General features: G+C 44.0%; 2 protein-coding genes across 2 annotated transcripts; both read left to right on the top strand.

Moving 5' to 3' along the window:
• Positions 1-47: 47 nt before the first annotated feature.
• On the top strand, positions 48-6455 carry trub1 (TruB pseudouridine (psi) synthase family member 1). The gene is made up of 8 exons (XM_063481784.1): positions 48-259; positions 346-444; positions 2841-2896; positions 3552-3633; positions 3769-3841; positions 5445-5584; positions 5695-5751; positions 5826-6455. Exons 1-8 carry the CDS (start codon positions 112-114, stop codon positions 6005-6007), a joined length of 837 nt encoding a protein of 278 aa, XP_063337854.1. The 5' UTR covers positions 48-111; the 3' UTR covers positions 6008-6455.
• Positions 6456-8546: 2091 nt separating this feature from the next.
• hhex (hematopoietically expressed homeobox) lies at positions 8547-14532 on the top strand. Its single transcript, XM_063481782.1, has 4 exons — positions 8547-9252; positions 12927-13105; positions 13569-13619; positions 13719-14532. Exons 1-4 carry the CDS (start codon positions 8862-8864, stop codon positions 13965-13967), a joined length of 870 nt encoding a protein of 289 aa, XP_063337852.1. The 5' UTR covers positions 8547-8861; the 3' UTR covers positions 13968-14532.
• The last annotated feature ends 4658 nt before the right edge of the window (positions 14533-19190 follow it).

The raw sequence follows: 19190 nt of genomic DNA, 5'->3' as shown, positions 1-19190 counted from the left end.
CGGAGTTTTTGCTCAACCAGCAGGGGGCAGTAAAGACAACAACGGGTCGCATAGTTGCAACGGAGGGTAAAAGAAGAAGATGGACATTAGCCAAAGAAAAGAGAAACGAGCATGGCCGGGAGCGTCAGTAACACCGTCCCTGCGATAACTAGCTCTTTGTCACAGCTACAGGCTTTAAACGGATTGTTTGCGATATATAAAAAACAAGGGCCGACCTCCGCAGACGTGTTAAATGTACTCAAGGAAGCTTTGCTCAAGGGTAACGGGCCCAAACAGCAGCAGGACGCTCAGCCCGGGGTTTGTGAAAAGCTGACCGTAAACCGTTTGTGTCGCTTTATCTTTCAGAAGCGGGAGTGAAAAATCCAAACCCGCGGAAGAGGAAGAATCAGAGCCTGAAGATGGGACACGGAGGGACGCTGGACAGCGCTGCCAGCGGGGTGCTGGGTAAGCGGCTAGGCTAGCGTTCACGTCCCGGTGCTGGGCCACGTGCGACTGTTGTCTTTCCTGCCCGGGGAGGAGGGGGGGAAGAGGGGGTCAGTCCCAGCCTCCGTGTTTACTATTATTAAATGTAAAGCACCGACAGGGCCCGACCTTCAGGGCTGCAACATATCACCCCAGTCTGATTCAGTCATGCGTGTCTGGGGGCCTTTTGTGCTGAACTACAGAGTTCACTGTTAAGCTCAAATTGATTTATATTGATATAAATCTCAAATTCCTGAGATATACACTGTCGTTTGTCTAGAAGTGGTTTTTACAATACATACTTTAAAATTAGTCTGTAATAGGTGCATTTTCTTTTCTTTTGCACATTTTTCTTCTCATGCGTGTCCTGAGAAAGTCCGCGACATCGTGACTCCTACTGCATTTTCTATGACAACATGCTTGCTATTTTTCTATGGATAAAATATAGTAAAATCATGAAATCTGATCTTCTTATTGTTTTGATATATAACTATATTCCTCATAAGCAGTGTACCCTTGGTGCTGGCCCTTCATCCTCTATGAAGAGTGGAATGGTCCAGATGACACACCTGTGCAGGTGTGGAGATGTGTAGGAGCGAGGCCGGTGGACTTTTTAACACAACCTTGAGGAGTGGAGAGGTGTACTGATATCACAGATGATGTTCAGGCAGCACCTCCGCACTCCGGTCTTTCCTTCTCTCTCACTGCCTCCTAACATGCCATCCCTCTTTCCACTTCCATCAAGGTGCCAGTGGAAACAGCATCACAGTGTCTATGAGCACCTCGTTAGATCTATCAGGTGTTTTTTCCTGCATTTTCTACAGTGTAGAACAGGCTGTCCCAGTTTGTCAGTGTCCCATTTGTCTAAATCTGAGCTGCTTTATCAGCAGTCACACCATCTTTAAGTGGCACAGTTCCACTGGCAGCCATACAAGCCCATCCCATAATGCTGCTTCCAGCATGTTTGACAGATAATGTGGTATGCTTCATTTCCTTCTGCATACTTTTTGTCTTCCCATCGTTTTTGTATAAATTTATCTTAGTTTCACCTGACAAAAGTGGGGTTTTTTTCTCCAGAACTGTCTTTTAAATGTTTCCTGGCAGATGTAGTCCGGCGTTCTTGGTCTTGAGTGTAACCAGTGGTTTGCACCATGGCGTAGGTTTTAACAATGACAGGCCGAGCTCCTCAACTGTTTTCGGGACTTGAGTCGATGTTGTGTCGGGATTTTTATTTCTTCACCAAGTGAAGAATTCATTTAAATTTTCTTCAGTGGTGTTTTGGGCCTTTGGGTGTTTCTGGGTGGCCCGTGCTTTCCATCTTTTTAAGAATGGACTAGATTGGTAATTTGCTCTCTCTTTGTGCTTTTAGCTCAATGATGGCCTCCTTCAATTGCAGCCTCATATTGACAGTTTCGCTGAACAACTGCCAAATGCAAGTTAAACCACTGTCATTGAACAATGATGTTATAGGACTCGATTTTCCTTATAACTTATGAGCCCAACTGTAGTTCTTATCTTTATTAAAGTGTTTTATAAAGCAGCTAAAAGTGCAGAAGTCTGGTCCATTGACTCCAATTAGCAGAGGTGAGGCCACAACCCTGCTGATTGTCTGTCAAAGTGGCCACACCCATAATTTTAGGAAAAATTAATTCACTGTGGTTGAATTAAACCCACAGTCACCATCAAAGGGAAAATTGGGTAAAGAGACCAAACTGGTCTTTTGAAAGGCAGTGAAAATGCTTTTATTGCTGTTTAGTTGAAAATGTTAACACTGGAGTCAGAGCTAACCTGAAGTGTCTTTGGTGTTTCCATGACGAAAGGAACCGTGTGCACCAAGAAATACAAGCAAAAGATGTTAAACGAGTCCAAATATGGACTTTGAGTTCAAATATGAGCTTTGATACCCCAGCTGCTGTGCCTTTGTGAGGTGCAGAAGACAAATATGTGCACGTTTCCCACAGTGTGACATGGCTTTGATTGTAAGACGGCTCTTAACCAGCATGGCTGCAACAACATCCTGCAGCACGATGCCATGTTGTCTGGTTTGAGCTCCGCAGCACAGGGAGAAGAGAGCACGCCTCCACCTTGTCCTTAAACAAAAAGCTGTTCAGTCAGGTGATGTTGGGTCAGTCTGAGTGAAAAGCAGCCGCTTCACTGCTGCTTGAAAAGTCCCAGGTGATGATGTCATGAAGAAGGGAATAAAGGTTGTTATCAACTGTTAACAAAGCACAAAGATGAACACTTAATATAAATGTTTCAGTATATTCTGAGTTTGGTGAACTTTGATTAGATTAATGAATTAAAAGTGAGTTCAGTGAACATTTCAACCTGTAAGGGGCGCTAGCAGGACTTTAATCATTGGACTCTCTTTGTTTCAGTTGTTGGTGTTGGGAACGGCACCAAAATGCTCAGCACAATGTTGACTGGGTCAAAGGTCAGTTTGTTTCACTGCTGTTTGAACTAAACTAAAATGTGCATTAAACCATGACGTCTGGTGAAAAGTGCGAGGCACCGTGCATTAATGCAGTTTAGAGCTGCACTGCTGTGCGTTGAGATTTCAAGTGTCTGATTTTTCTTTATTGTGCATGCTGACGAGATAGCAGCCGAGCTCTGACTGCGACTCTGTTTCATTACCTGGATGAAGCCAAACATGTTGTTTTTAACAGATGCACACTGACATGTTCCAGTCCAAATTAAACGACGTGTGTCCTTTAGTTTGTGTCACAGTGAAGTCAGTTTCCCCCATGAACTTCTAGCATTGTGTCGATACGTGCTGATTGGTTTGTTCCTGCTTTCATGGTAGCAGATCTAACAGGTGCTAACGAGCTGTTAGAAACCACAACACAAACCTCTGTGTGTGTAGAAGAAGCACTTTTTTTAGGTACAAGTATACATGCAAATATATATTGATAAGGACATTGTGTAGCGTGTATACAATACAGTTTCTCAAGAGACTCGAACGCCTCGTGAACTTTAGATGTCTGCAATGACAAATGCATGAATGATTCCTTTAACTTGTTAACTGTGGATGAACTTGGTGTTTCTTTTAAGGGGAAACACAAACGTGACACATGTTGTGTGTTTTTCAGAAATATGTTGCCGTTGGAGAGTTTGGAAAAGCAACAGACACTCTTGATGCCACCGGCAGCGTGACTCTGGAGAAAGGTTTTGGTAAATGGTGTAAATCCATTCATTCGATCTTTCAGATCCCTCGACACGGCAGGATAATCTGCTTATGCAAACTTCGTTTTCTCCTTTACCGTCTGTCTCTCAGTGAGTTATGTTTTCGTATATTTTCCTCTCTAGAACACATAACCAGGCTGGACGTTGAGGAAAAGCTGAAAGCTTTCACTGGTGACATCATGCAAGTGCCTCCGCTGTGAGTACGGCTTCCGGGAGTCGACATCCAAACGTCTGAAGCATTAATTAGATCAAACGTTTATTTCTTAAGATGAAATCTTCTTTTATATTAAACGAAACCTAAAACTTTTCAGAGCAGCAGCTCAGGACTTCACGTCCTCTGTTACTGTGCTTGTTTGGGATGGTGTTAGATTTGATGGTAGATGTATAAACGTCGGGTTCATGTGAGTTTCCTTTTTGGGGGTTGCAGTCATTTAGTAGCTCCGTGGTGCAGTGGTTAGATGCTTACCTTACATGAAGGTGCATGAATTGAACTCCGACCCGAGCAGAGGCGCGATGACAGCTTTGGACGGTTCATCTTCGATGTGACTTCCCAGCTTTATCACAGACTCTTCCAGGAATGTGCCAGGCTGGCTGATGCAGCAGGAAAATTCAAATCAGGGAACCACAAAATGACTTTGATTGTTAAAATAGGCCTACATATCCATTTGTGGAGAAACTGCTTCCATTTTCTGAGGAACATTAGCCGTGTCATCATTTTGAGTCTACACAAGCAAAGATGAAAAGTAGAATCAGGTTTTATTGCCAAATGTTGAGCAGGTTTACAACATTAGGAAATTGCTGCTGTACTTGGTGCAAACATACTGTCAGACAACACTTAAATAAACATAAAAATTAAAAGTGCTAAGCAGATTAATATATACATGTGTGCAGGTGATGAGTGCAAACATGGAACAGATGCAGAGAACACAGTATGGGTCATGTGTTTGTGGTGGGACCAGTCTTATGGTTACTGTTCATGAGTCCAACAGCAGAGGGGAAGAAACTGTTCTTGTGGCGAGAGGTTCTGGTGCGAATGGACCGGAGCCTCCTGCCTGAGGGGAGCAGGTCAAACAGACTGAGTCCAGGGTGAGAAGGGTCAGCTGTGATCCCAGCTGCACGCCCCAGTGTCCTGGAGGTGTACAGGTCCTGCAGAGATGGGAGTCTGCAGCCAATCACCTTCACAGCAGAGCGCACAACACGCTGCAGTAGACGCCAGAGGCTTCAATAAGTGGCTGAACTGAAACCAGTTTTCTTTGAATGTGCAGCCAGTTTGATGGCATGTTACAGGTTAATGATACGATCAAAGAGCCGTAATGACTAATTGTTGTAAAGGCTAAGTAGTGATGTGTGGGCTCACTGAGGGCGTAGTGTGGACCCAGTTCTTGTTTGAACTGTTGTACCAAGTGTGAAATAAATAAATGAAATGAAATGTGAAGATGCTCTGAGATCTAAATGTCCAGCTGCAGCATGTCAGTAAACTGATCGTGTGTCCTTTAATGCCATTCTTGTCCCCTGGGAGAATGAATGAAATGCCTCTCAATGATCCAGCTTTCACAAAGTTCTTTAAACATTTGAGGGTTTTTATTAATGTAGCGCAATGATCTATGAAGCCTCTAGAGGTCACTGTTTGCTCACTGCCTCTACTGCAGTGCTGATTCACCCGGGTAAATGGTTTACATTCACACTGATGCAGGGAGCAGTGCCTTTGTGTCATTATAGATGGATTTTATATAAAAACAGTTCTTAGAGTGCTAAATATGTATATTTTTTGAGTAACTCTTTTCTTATAATCGTTTTAGATACTCGGCATTAAAAAAGGATGGCCAACGTCTGTCTGTCCTGCTGAAGAAAGGTCACAAGGTGGATGCCAAACCGGCCAGGCCAGTCACGGTGTACAACCTGACCCTGCAGGAGTTCAAGCCTCCTCTCTTCACTCTGGGTTCGACATGTTGCATCACACAGCGACTCCTCTCAAACAGGCTTTTAGCTGTTGTGTCCTCTTTGGCGTCGTTCATCCGGCTGAATGTTTCACTTTCCTTCGTGTTGCAGATATTGAGTGTGGTGGTGGATTCTATGTCAGAAGTTTGGTGGATGACCTGGGAAAAGGTGAGACTACCTTCCACCTGTTTCACCTTTCCATCGACGGCGTGTTGCTGAGTAACGCTGTCTGTGTGCTGCAGCTCTGTCCTCTTGCGCTCATGTGAAGGAGCTGATCAGAACAAAGCAGGGTCCGTTCACTCTGGAGGAGCACGCCTTACACGAGGAGCAGTGGACGCTGCAACACGTCTTGCGCTCGCTGAAGACCTGCTCAGAGGGAGAGCAGGAGGAGGACCATCTGAAGCCAAAGAAGGTAGTCACCTGACCGGGACCAGGATCCAGAGGGAAGAGGAAGGGGTTTCCTTTCATGTAATGACTGATTTTTGGTTCATACTCTTCAGTTTTAGTTAAATGTGTGGCTCAAAGTTTGAACATCATGACACCTTACATTAAAAGTTGTAAAGCAAACAGTTATATAATGAGAAATGTGAGCAAAGGAGACTCAGCAGGTTACCATGTTGCTTGACCTGCGCAGATTTGTGAAGAGTAAATAACCTGATCGTAAGATCGGCGAGGAGATCCGAGGGAACGGCAAGATCCGTCTCTGTGGCACCGAACATCTTCTGTGAAGTTTTTGTTGTAAGTTTAGGATCCGATTTATTTTTTTATAGGCTGCCTACAGGCTGTAAAATGTATTTTACAAAGTCTTCCTTGAGTCCTGCTCAGTGCAGTGATGCACATCATTAAGTAAAAAAGCCCTCTGAGCGTGCCTAAACTCACGTGTGGACTGTTATTTGTGTTTTTATTTCTTTGCTTCTAACGCTTCCCACTACAATGAAGACACCTACAGTGAAACTCAAGAATTCGAATATCGTGCAAAATGTGGCCGCAATCTTCCATAACACCTCTGCAGTGCCACAGCTGATAGCATCCGTGCCACGCTGCATTGAGGCAGTAATTCATGCAAAAGGGGCCCAAACCAAGTACAGAGTGCATATGCATGGTTATAATTATTCTAATTTTCCGAGTATCACCTGCATGTGCCTCACCAGCCCTGCTGCTTGCTTTCTGTGCTGTTTCTTATTGTTACCGTTTCCTCGGTAATTCCAAACTTGAACAAAGGAAGGCCGGGCACATCCCGATGCGTTTGATAATTGGGATAATGTTGACTCGTGAGGAGGAGACTGTGTGAGTGGCTTGCACTGACAATGGCAGATATATGGCGCCAGCTGCCGGGGGGCGGCTCACTCGAGTTATCAGCGGTTTTTGGCCCGGAGTCTGACGCCACGGGAGGCTGGTCGGATCAATGAGCTGCAATGATTGTCTGAGTCCAAATATTAGCCGTTTTGTGGATTTCTTTGATGTCTTTAAGGCTGCTTACAGCGCTGTTTGCTCTCGGAGTCCACTTTATCTAAATTACAGCCGTTAGAAAGTTGGCAGACGGGGGCGCGCGCCAGGAAATCGAGCCAGCGGCTCGTTTCGGGGAGCGAGCAGATAAACGCCTTCGTCCACCTCCCAGGTGTGACTCGCTGTTACCAGCGACGATTAATGAACTCATGTGATGATAAAATGTCGCGAGGCCCTCCGCGCGTGCAGCTGGGCCCCGCTGTAACTAAAGCAGAAGTCTCCGGTTATTGTTTAACGCGTGAAGGGACATCCACCCACTTAGTGAGCCGTTACATACACGAGCGTTTATTGCTATCTCATCCCAGAGTGGATTTCACAGGAAAACTCCAAACATTCAAATCACGAGTTAATCCCACTTGATTGAGCAGCACCGTTGGGGCCGTGGATCGCAGTCGGCCTCTATTACACTGTTAAAGATAAGGCTGCGGCCTGTTTGACTACACAAAGGTGTGTGTAGGTATAAAACCAGCGCTGCGTGCTGTCTGTACTCTTCCAGCTTTGTGTGTTCACGTGGATTTTGCATCTGAGAGCTGCTAATTCAACATTTTTAAAAACAATGTTGAACAAACCATTTACAGACCGCAAGAACCCGGCTGTGTTCACAAAGAAATGTTATTCAGACAAGTGCATCATCGCGCTCTTTGCCTAACTGTCTTACTTCAGCGTGGTGCCAAACCACGGGGAATGTCTTTTTGCATAAAGCAATGATTCAGATCTCTGGCTGGGAGAACCTAAACAGTTTGGACAGCTCCCCTCGTGGGCCAATCCGCTGACTTGTGACACGATACTTCCTGGAGCAAAACCGGTGAAAACTATCATTTCAAAACCAAATCACACTTATCTTTGAAAGCTCGGGTCTGATGCAAAATATCCTCAAAAGTTACCATTAAATCATCTGAGAGCTGCTAACAGACAATGTCAGGAAAACGCTGTAAAGCTCCTCCTGTGTAACAGTGCGTGTACTATTATATTTCATTTATGTGAAAACTTTGTTTATTTCTTATTGTGCCGAGTTACACATATCACTGTGCTAATACATATATGACGCAGTATTACCAGCAGTGTGCAGATACTGCAACAATAAACGGATGTTCACACTCATTATTCGGGCATGATCCAGTAATATGATTTTGCATGCAAGTTTTGATTGAGGTACTTTGGGTATATTTAAATGCAAACTGTTTTTGAACTGAGTAGGAGTGTGACTTTTACTCAAGTCCAACATTATGGGCGGTGTACACTCTTAGGAGTGTGACTGTGAGGAGGCTGTGAGCTGGTCCCGTATTTGCATTTTAAGACCCAGCTACTATCAGCGCCGGCTCTGTTCCATCACATTCGTCTGTTTTCTGATTACCTGTTTGCGTGGGGCCGATTCTTCTGAAACACAATTATCTCCCCTCTCCTGTCATCCGATCACTGTGGGGCTCGTTAAGAACTGCGTACAAGCCAATCAGAAACGGCCGCCGGCCACCTGCAGGAAGTTGGCCGTCCACTTATCTCCTCCCTCCTTCGGCTGCAGACAGATAACAGCGGCAACAGTTGAACAGAGTGGCAGCTCCTCAGCACCGCAACCTGATGGACACTAAAACAGTGTAACGGTCTCCCGAGCAGCTCGGAAACAGGCTCTGGTCGTTGTGTTTCGGGACTGGCTGAGCAGAGGTTAGCGCGGCTCATAAAAAAGTTGCTGTGATAGAAAGAGGAAGGCTGCGGGACTAAAGACGCGAAGCTCTCCCCCAGTTTGGATCCAGTGCGCAGCAGCGGTGATCGGCATCATGAGCGTCCCGCTTTACGCACCGACCCCAATTCAGCCGGCACACCCGACCCCCTTCTACATCGAGGACATTCTGGGGAGGACCTCCACCACCACCTCCACATCTCCGTCCTATTCTTCATCGCCAACGTCTTCATCTTCCTGCTCCACTCCGGTCCTCCCCACGCCGACTCTCCCGTCTCCCAACTCGTCCTTCAAAAGTTTGATCTCGCCGTACAGAACCCCGATTTATGAACCCACGCCGATCCACCCCGCGCTGTCGCACCACGCTGCGCTGACGGCGACGTACGCCTCGGCGGGGGCTTTCACCGGCTCCTTTTACCCGTTTCACCAGCAACACCACCGCTCCATGGGGGAGTACGCACAGGCGCTGCTCAGGCACGACCCTCTCGGTGAGTTCCATTTCATTTCCATCATTGATATTTGTCTTATCATTTTTTAGCAAACATATCCTGCGGGGCATTTTCTCCTTTTCTTCTGTCTTGCCGTCAGACAGCCAGCATCACGTTTCTTGTTTTCCTGTGTGGAAATGCGCCAGTTAAACTCAGTTCCTCAAGTCTGCACTGCTGGTTTTATTTCACTGGAAATCAGGACCCTTAAAATAGTTAAGGTCATATATTCACAATTTGCATTGTAAAAAAATAAATAAATCATATAATATTGGACATTATATCCCTCAGTGACAATTTAAGTGAACCTGAAATCTGTTCGCGGCAACATATAAACTTGGATGATGTGGCAGTAAGACAACTTTTTGCTCTTTGCATGAAAACTTTAAAGTCTTCACAAGCTTCGTTTCAGTCCCAACGAAACCATTTTTGCATAAGCATCACGCTTGGTCATGCATGTCGAACTCAAGATCATCTACACTTGCACTGCTCCTCTTAAACACACTTTAGAGTCGAGGACACACTTTGTGCGTCTTCGCGAAGCCTTCAGCTCATTTTGGTCTCACAAGAACATTTGTGCATGATGCCCGACCACGCACACATGAGTCACATTGTTATTGTGACAGACGTATTTGGGGCCACAATAGCAGCAGGCATATCCATTCAGTGTGCTGCTGCTGGTGGTGATAGGGAGGTGCATGGCAACCTTGACTCGTTTTCCTGACTCCCATTGTTCTGAAACATCAGAGGACCGAGTCAGCCAGTGACTAAAACGTAGCCAGGCCCTAAATCACTTGTTATTTCACTGCTGTGCGTGTGTGCGTGCGTGTGTGTGTGTATGTGTGTGTGTGCGTCATATACTTTTGAGCACCAAGTAGTTAGGTTATTTTTCTCTAGGGTATTGACTGAACATGAGCTTACCACAAGTTTTTTTTATTATTATGATAATTATTATTAGCAGTATTAGTAATAGTGGTGGTGGCTGGAGGAGCGGCCGACATGAAACAAGCCGATCTTGATATTGTGGGCTTGTTAGAAATCGGCTGTGTGAGTATGGAGCCGTGAAAGCTGCTTTACATGATGTTCACGGGGTGCTTGAACCCATCACACACGCTGTGTGCCGTGTTAGAGGCCAGAAGTGATGGTCCTCTTAAGTATAGTGTGACAAGCGGACCGTCTGACTGTGTGCTGCTGAACAAGCCGGGCCTTTTTCCGTTCATAGCGGAAGCCGTGAGCCTGTCGATAGGAGTAAATCTGGTTTCAGAAGCTGTTAAATGTTTTCCTGTCTCACCCCGGCCAGCCGCTTCCTCGGGAGCCCGCTGCACGCTGCTGATTATTTTATCGACATCCTCAATACAGACATATTCAGGAAACACTCGGCCTCTGATAGCCCGGGATCCGTTTTTCACATATTGTTGCACTTCCTCTGCCGGGCTCGCGAGGATGTGGCTGACTTTCTTTATGGTTGGCGGCGAGAAGAAAATAAGGCAAACAGAGAGCTAATGGGGACTTATGAGAAAGATAAAGTCCCCCTAACAGCAGCTACAGTCTTGTCCTCCCAACTGAGCTGACCTTTCAGACAGACGACAAACAAGCACGAACTGAGATTGCCCGAGGAGAACAATGATTGGTTTCAGCACCTACAATCATCTGTAATCATCTCGTATGATATGTCTTCTCGAACAGCGGATTAAAAATGCTGTGCTCTATAAATAGCGCGCACACCTCCTCTGGCTATTTTAAGCAGCCCGCAGTGTGCGCGCTTTCAGGCCCGGTTATGTTCCGATCTCTGTCACTCACAGTTTTATGAAACTGTTATTAACGAGTTATCCTAACCGCCACATCTGTGCATCTATTTATAGTGATCACGTTAATACTCTGATTTGATGAGACTATGTCTGCAGGCCGCTGTGCTCACAAACGGCAGAAATGGTTACAAAGTAACACAAAGCCAACAAAAACCGTGAGTGCGAAATATTTCAAACAGAAGTGCGCGTGCTTAATTACCACAATTATAACGAATTAGCGCGTATCATTTCAGTGCGAGCTGCTTCTAAAAGTTTCACAGATCTTTATTAGCCGAGCGTAAAAGGCACAAACACAAACTTCTCACACGTCAACTTAAAGCATATTCAGTGAAAATGTTTCATTTGATGTCATTTCCTTCATTTTTGCCACAAATTGATTTTTACTCAATCTTTCCTGTACTTGTATTTTCGCTCAGTGTCTCATGGGGCTGGATTGGCTAACTTCCTTAGGAAAAGCGCAGCAATAAGAAGGTCTTTGACAGCAGTTTCGACCACAAACATTCATATTGTGTCAGAGCTGAGCACAGGAGCGTCTGTTGGTGGATGCCATTGCCTATAATCACACCGCAAAGCAGGAAGCACATGAAGCGGATATTTGGCCATAGTTTTCACTGTCACGACCTTCCTGAAAAGACAGCTCGCAGCAGGCTGCAGGCTGCCGTTGTTTGTTCCCGGCCATTACCCGGGGAGGAAAGCAGACAGGACAAAAACACCTCTGATTACACCCAGCGGCCTTTCGCTCCAATAAATCTCTTCAACAGCACCGATCCTTTCCCCTCATTAATCCGCAGTAAATTAGGAATTATGTTCATTTCTAATCGACTTTTAGGGAAGGTAAACTTTGAAAAGCACATCGAGACTTTGGAGATTTTGAGCCTCATTAAAATCAGCACCGGTGTAAAAACAACAAACACATAAAACATCATAATAATCATAATAATTTGTATTTGTATGAAATCTTTATTTTGAACATGTTAAAATATTATAACAGCAACAGAGAAAAAAGAGACAAACAAACAAAACAATAATAATTATAAATAACTTACATTTATTTCAAAATGCAGTAGAAAGAAGCGCAAGCTTATTTAATCCCACCATTTCCCACTATTTAGTAACTAATAGTCTCCACTTTTTCTTCCTGTTTATGCCCTGACCATCAGAAATTCTTCATTACAATTTGTTACATATACTACAACTACTACTAATAATAATAACAATAATAATAATAATAATAATAATAATAATAATAACAACAATAATAATAATGATGATAATAATAATAATAATAATAATAATGATAATAATAATAATAATAATAAACTCTCAAAATTTTCCACATTGAAGGCCTCAGCTGTCTGTGGTAGGAGTGACCGGGAGAGGCCACAGAGTCAATCACCGACAATAAACGTATTTTCTCACTGTTACCGAATAGTTCTGATTTTTCGATCTCTCACTGCGCATGTCTGCGTATAGGCTGGTGCCGTCAGCTCAGGAGCTTTTAATGAAAATGTTTGAAATGTGCTGTCTGGCTTACCGAGACTGGTGTTGTTGGCCTTCTAGTAATATTTTCATGTGGATAATACTTCATTTATCGCAAGAGTTCAAACGCGTGAATTTGAGTGGAAATGCCGTCAGTGGGCCTAATATAACGCAGTACAAATGTACCGTGTTTATGTCGCGTACTAGCGTGTTTTGTTTATGTACTTTGGCATAAAGCACAGAATTCATTTCATGTTAGATGGCAGCAGTAAGGTTTAGATACTGTAGCTATTTTTTCGACAGCGGGCACGTTTGTCATAGCCAAAAAGAAATATTTCGTTTTATTTCATGTATTTGAAACACGGTGCATTCTGTGGGATCTCTCCACAGGGAAGCCTCTGCTGTGGACGCCGTTCATTCAGCGGCCCTTACATAAGAGAAAAGGCGGCCAGGTGCGCTTCTCCAACGACCAGACCATCGAGCTGGAGAAGAAGTTTGAGACGCAGAAGTACCTGTCACCTCCGGAGAGGAAACGCCTGGCCAAGATGCTGCAGCTCAGCGAGAGACAGGTGAGCTGAGCCCTCTCTGGTTCACACATATGTGCTGTAATGGCCTGCATCTGTTTGGAAGGATCTCTGGAGGATCGGCCGCAATTTTCGATGAAACACTTTTATTCATTTATTCATGAAGTTTTTGAAATGTAGCATAATACTAGATTTTGCTACTTTATTACTAGAAAACTATTTACTGGCTGCGAATGGTTGAAATTTGTAGCGAATTACCGATGGGTTTGTGTGTGTGTGTGTGTGTGTGTGTGTGTGTGTGTAATATTTGTGCAGCGTGCTGATTTTATTAAACGTGGCTTTGATCCAAAATGAATTTAAAGCGCTTCCACGTGAACATAGCGGACCAACCGAATTTTTAATTGACGCTAGAAATCTTACGGACGTGTTTGCGCATAAGAAACATCCTTTCACAGTTTTAATATTTAAAGAAGGAAGATCATTCATTTTTTTGAACATTTCATTTCAGGTTAAAACCTGGTTCCAAAATCGACGTGCGAAGTGGCGAAGACTAAAACAGGTGAGCAGCGGTGACTGATGTCGCCCTACCTTCCTTTCACTCCTTCATATAAAATACACTCGTACCCGTCTCCTAATCCACGGGGTTCGCTTTCATCAGGAGAATCCTAAGAGGGAGGTGGAGGATAACAGTTCCAGAGGTAAGAAAGGAGAGGAGATGATGGAGGCTGCCGGAATCCAGAACCAGGAGCAGAGACAGCCAGGCTCGGCACCCGAGTTGGCGCAGGCGGGACACTGTGTGTCCTCACAGCAGACCCACACAGAGCTGGACTCTGACGTGTCAGACGACACAGACCAGGAACTGGACATAGAGGACGACGAGGACTTCACACTAAACTCCCAGTTCTGAAACACAGGCTCCATAAAGATAGTGGAAATGATAAAGATCTGCCTCGGACACTGAAGCTCTCATGCGTCCTCGACTGTCGGGTCGCTGTAACTCCTTCCTCCTCCTTCCTCCTGCTCCAGCCTCGTGACTTGCAGATTGATAGACTGGTTCCTGATGTAATACTAAGACAAGTCAGCCCCTCAAACCCGCGTCCAGAGTGCCTTTCACCAGAACTGTCTTCTTTGTTGAACCTGTGTACATATGCGTAATGTTCTGTAACTGTGTGTGTGTGTGTGTGTGTGTGTGTGTGTGTGTGTGTGTGTGTGTGTGTGTGTGTGTGTGTGTGTGTGTGTGTGTGAGAGAGAGAGAGAGATGTTCTTCAGATGAATAGTATGCATGTAGATCAGTTTCTCTGTACTGTAGCATACACGTGTTTTTATAGCGTGTTTTTTAGTTCTTTTTGTCTTGTTTTGTTTTGCGCGCGCGCGTGTGTGTGTCGGCGTGTGTGTTTTATGTGACATTTTATTAAATAATCAATGTAGCGCAAATTCAGTTTTGTCTGATGTCTAATAAACTATTTTCTGACAATCAATCTAAACGTTTTCGGTGCAGCTCAGCTGGTCTGTGAACTCTTATCTCTGCTGTCTGAAAATTAAACGTTGTAAATGAAGCATTTCTCCCACATCCAGATGAACAAGATCCACTTTCTGGAGTTTCCCTCCTGCGGATGAGAATAAACGAAGACATACAATCGAGCAACGTGCGAAAGATCCGTTAAGAAGCAGGAAGAATTATAATCAGTCCAAATAATCACAGAAAATCCAAAACAACAAGAACCAAAGCGCTCTAGTCATTTTCATACTCAGTCATTCAGGGATATTTGGACCTTTAACAAAAGTACATTTAATAAAGAATCACTGCGAGTAAAAGTGCGATCAACATGAAATACGTCGCATTTAAATGCTAAATGCTATAATTATGCTGTAGCGCATAATTATAAAATAAACTTCATACAGACGTCATATTGTGTCTGTTACACATTAAGCCTGAAATATATTTTGCACATGTTTATATCCAACGTGGTAGTTTTTGTGTGCCTGGAGATCTGAGACTTTTTCCTTTTATTTGTTTATTTTCACATATTCTTTTTTAATTGGTTTAAAGTTTATCTCATACAACAGCAGCAGCCATATTACAGGACATAATGATGTGTTAGATGTGTGGCTGTGTTGGTTATAACCACCAGCTCTAATTCTTTTACTACAGTGTGGAAATCAGTGGCGATTAAAAAGCTCAGAAGAAAAGCAGACTGTAGATGAAGGTACCAACACAACATGATAAATATAAAAATAGTGCATTTCAAATCTGACTTGAATAAAAGGAGCGTTTCTTCACTGCCTTCAGTAATATTTTATTAATATTGGTTTAATGTTGCTGTTACATTCATGGAAAATCAAAATTTTAATTTAAACTTAAGTAAAACAAAAAAAATAATGTGTTATTATATCTAAAATGCATCAAAACGTTTATAAAATATTTAGCGTCAGGGACAAAAACACTGGCGTCGTATCTGAACTGAAGAACAGCTGAGCTAAAAAGGAAGAGCTTCAAACTTTTTCAAGCTGTCTTGTCGAGGATCATCAAAGTGTGTAATCACTCAGTGATAATGAAGGATAACTGCCTTTACTATCAGCAGTAAATGTGAGGAGGTACATTAAGATTCCCTGTGCGTGCATTAAGTCACTGAATTACAGTCACACTGCTCTGTGTCATTTTCAAAATAGAGAGCAAGAGAAAATAAACAAAATCTGCAAAAACCGTAAAACCATCTTTCATTAAAAAAAACAAAAAAACAGAAAACAAATGTGAAAGTTTAAAAAAACTGGAAAATATCAGGCCTGTGTTTAAGACTTTGTGGGCCTCTGGGGAGATCTGGGACCAGTTGTTGGACTTTATAGAGGATTCTAGATTAGTCATAGTTTTTATTTCATGATGTGAAAAATGTGTCAGCACTTTCAGCTGGCAGCTAAAACGGAGATTTGTGAGGGCTTCGCCAACAAAGCACCTTTTAATTTGATTTTTTAAAGAAAATACAAATGTTTGCTTTTAAAGCTAAAAAGCAAATCGCTGCTCTTCATTCTGCCGTTTCCAGCTTCAGAATCTCTGAGGAATCAAAAGCAGCCAAAGATTATCAAACAGTTTAGTCCATGTCAATTGTTGTCCCATCACCACATTCAACTTCAAATAGCTTATCGTCAAACTCTCATGCAAACAGCATGAGTGGGACTTTTTCAGTGAGTAGATTAGGTTAATGATTGAGTGAACCCTCAGAACCGCGGGGACAGCAGAGAGATAGCAGGAAGGCTGGATTGATAGTCATACAATGCATTCACAGTACTAGTTCATATAATAGATTACTTAACACCAATCGGGAATTGAAATGAAAACGTGTTCTGAGAAATCTAACATTTTTCTTAACCCTGTGCGATATTTGGAAGGAGAGGTCATTGCTCTTGTAGCCATACTTGAGCTGCATTACCATTGCTGAGGTTCAACGGCCTCACCGTACAAGACTATACTCAAACCAAGAGTACACTGATTGATCTCAGCTCCTGTATTGAGTAATGGTTCACAAATTGTGCAGGGTAAAGTCAACATTTGGACAAATAGCACAAACAGTTGGTGGGTGAAATGTTCAGAAGATAGCTGACTGATTCCAAAGTGCCCATCTGATCTGGCCAATACACACACACACACACACACACACACACACACACACACACACACACACACACACACACACACACACACACACACACACACACACACACACACACAGACTGCTTGTTTTTGTCCTAACAAGTTATGTAGAAAAATAAAATCCAATGACTGTGATAGTTATAATTTGAATCATTTGCAGTAACACTGTAGTGAAAAATGCTGGAAACGTTCACCAAAAGAACGTTACTGTAACCTCATCATGATCATCAAACATTTAGAAACAACTTTCATCTCTCAGACTCAAACATCATGAGACAGACAGGAAGGATCATTTAGTATTGATGAGGTAAGGTTTGCTGTCTGTGTGTAGCTGCTGAAGGTAACCACGCTGATATTTGGCTGTTTTTCAGATGTGGGACTTTATATTACCTCTTTAACAGGATGAAACAGTCATAGACAGGCAGGACAGCTCACTAACAGTCTATTAGCTGTGTGTGTGTGTGTGTGTGTGTGTGTGTGTGTGTGTGTGTGTGTGTGTGTGTGTGTGTGTGTGTGTGTGTGTGTGTGTGTGTGTGTGTGGTATTGGTGACACAAGTTAATGTGTGGTTATATTTGAACGACTGAGGAATGTGTTGACTGTTGACCTTGGCCAAATGGAAGCCATTATCTCGCCCTGCTGAGGCCCCCCTCCTCTACTGAGCTGATAAATTAATGAGAGAAAACAGCACTTACATCAATACTAGTGTCGCCAGCAGCCACAGGGACACAGGTCGGAAGGGAGACGGGGGGGGGGGGAAGAGAGACAGAAACTGAGAGATTAATGTCATTGTTCAGTATCACTGTTGAGACAAGGATGGGCAAAGTGAGGGGAAGATGGCAGCAATAGTAATAATAGTATTATCCAATCCAGTTTCTTTCACTTATTGGCCCAGGTCATCAGAGGTCATCAGAGGTCAGCAGAGATGCCCAGACCACCTCCTCCAGCTCTTCTTGGGGGACACGAGCATTTGCAACCCAGCAGAGACACGTGATGTCTGTAGTGTGTCCTGGGTCTGCCTTCGGGTCTTCAGGTTGGACACGCAAAACACTTACATAGATGTTGTCGAGGAGAGAGCCTTTTTGAATGCCCAAACCGCCTCAGCTGGCTCCTTCTGAGTGTATGCAGGTGCAGAAGCTTTACTCTCAGCTCTTCACCCATCCTCTAACACAGAGCCCACGCAACCTGGAGACGGAGGATTTGGTCCACTTTTATCCGTCACCTCTTCATTAAATGCAGACGGTGCGGTGCGACTAACCCTAACCCAATGGAGGTGCAGATTTTGGTCCACTTGGACTTAGTGTCCCCAACTAATCTTGGAATGTCATTGAAGCTCCTCCTGAGGTAATAGCTGAAGGTCTTCTGGACCTTCACCAGATGCTTCCAAGACAAATGATGGGATCTGATAAAGTGATTACAAACTTAATGATTACCCAAGTGCACCTATGAACATCGTTGAAGACCATCCTTGAGACAAGCACTCACTGCAAACAAGGCCTACCCTCAGCAACCCGAACCTTCAGAGCCTCTGTGCTGCTCACAACAGGCTGCAGCTTAGCTCTTGGCAATACACCAGTGACTACTGGCTGTAACTGTGCTCTCAGACACAGACTGGTGCTGACACAGGCAAAATTAGGACAATGTTTGAAGGAATCAGAGGAAAATCATCTCTTTGAAATCTATAAACGGTGAGATAATTCAGGATCAGAGACAATAGATGGAGGGCTGGGGTGAACACTACTCTGAGCCGCGTGCCAGAGAGAATATTGTCACTGAACATGCGCTGAATACCACTGAGTATCTGCTGTGTTGGAGAAGCTCAACAGTGCACCAGCCTGGATGAAGTGCTGCACAGGAACCCTCGTTACCAAGCAGCATGAAGTCCTGAAGAAATGCTAGAGAGAAGCAGAGTCCCACCGTACAAAAACATGGGTGATAGAGACACTGCAATAACCTTTGTGTGATGAAATGCAAAGAACACGGGCAGTCATCCTAAACAAACAACACCATCCTGGAAAGAGCAGCAGTCCCTGCCATGCACACCTGATGAAATGGAAATGCACGCGTTGGCCATGTAGTGAAAATGTATGACCCCAACCAGACCCCAACTATGACACAAAGATGCCTGCAAGAGGGATTTGAAGCTCTGGGCTTTGAACAGCAGGAGGTGAACATGTGGAAAGCTGCAGCCTCTGAACGATCAGCTCGGAGACACTGTAGAAAGTCTGAAGAGCCACCTGCCCAGTAGCACCTGACTACACTCATGCACTCTGGCCACACCATTCCTGTACCAGAACCAGAAACACCATCCAGAGCTCAGCTCTCCAAGCCTGACAGATGCCTCCCACCACAGGTGCACATCTGTAGAGAAACAAACACAAAGACAAATGTTTAGTTTAGTGCTTTGCCAGATGTTCATGTATCTGCCTGTGGACACTACTTGTCAAGGCAAAAGGACCAAAATGATGAAAGACGTGATCACAAAA

This window comes from Pelmatolapia mariae, linkage group LG8 (genome assembly GCF_036321145.2).
Source record: "Pelmatolapia mariae isolate MD_Pm_ZW linkage group LG8, Pm_UMD_F_2, whole genome shotgun sequence".
NCBI classification, from domain to species: Eukaryota; Metazoa; Chordata; class Actinopteri; order Cichliformes; family Cichlidae; genus Pelmatolapia; species Pelmatolapia mariae.
The sequence above is the reverse complement of the archived record's forward strand: the minus strand, read 5'-3'. Positions and strand labels throughout refer to the sequence as shown.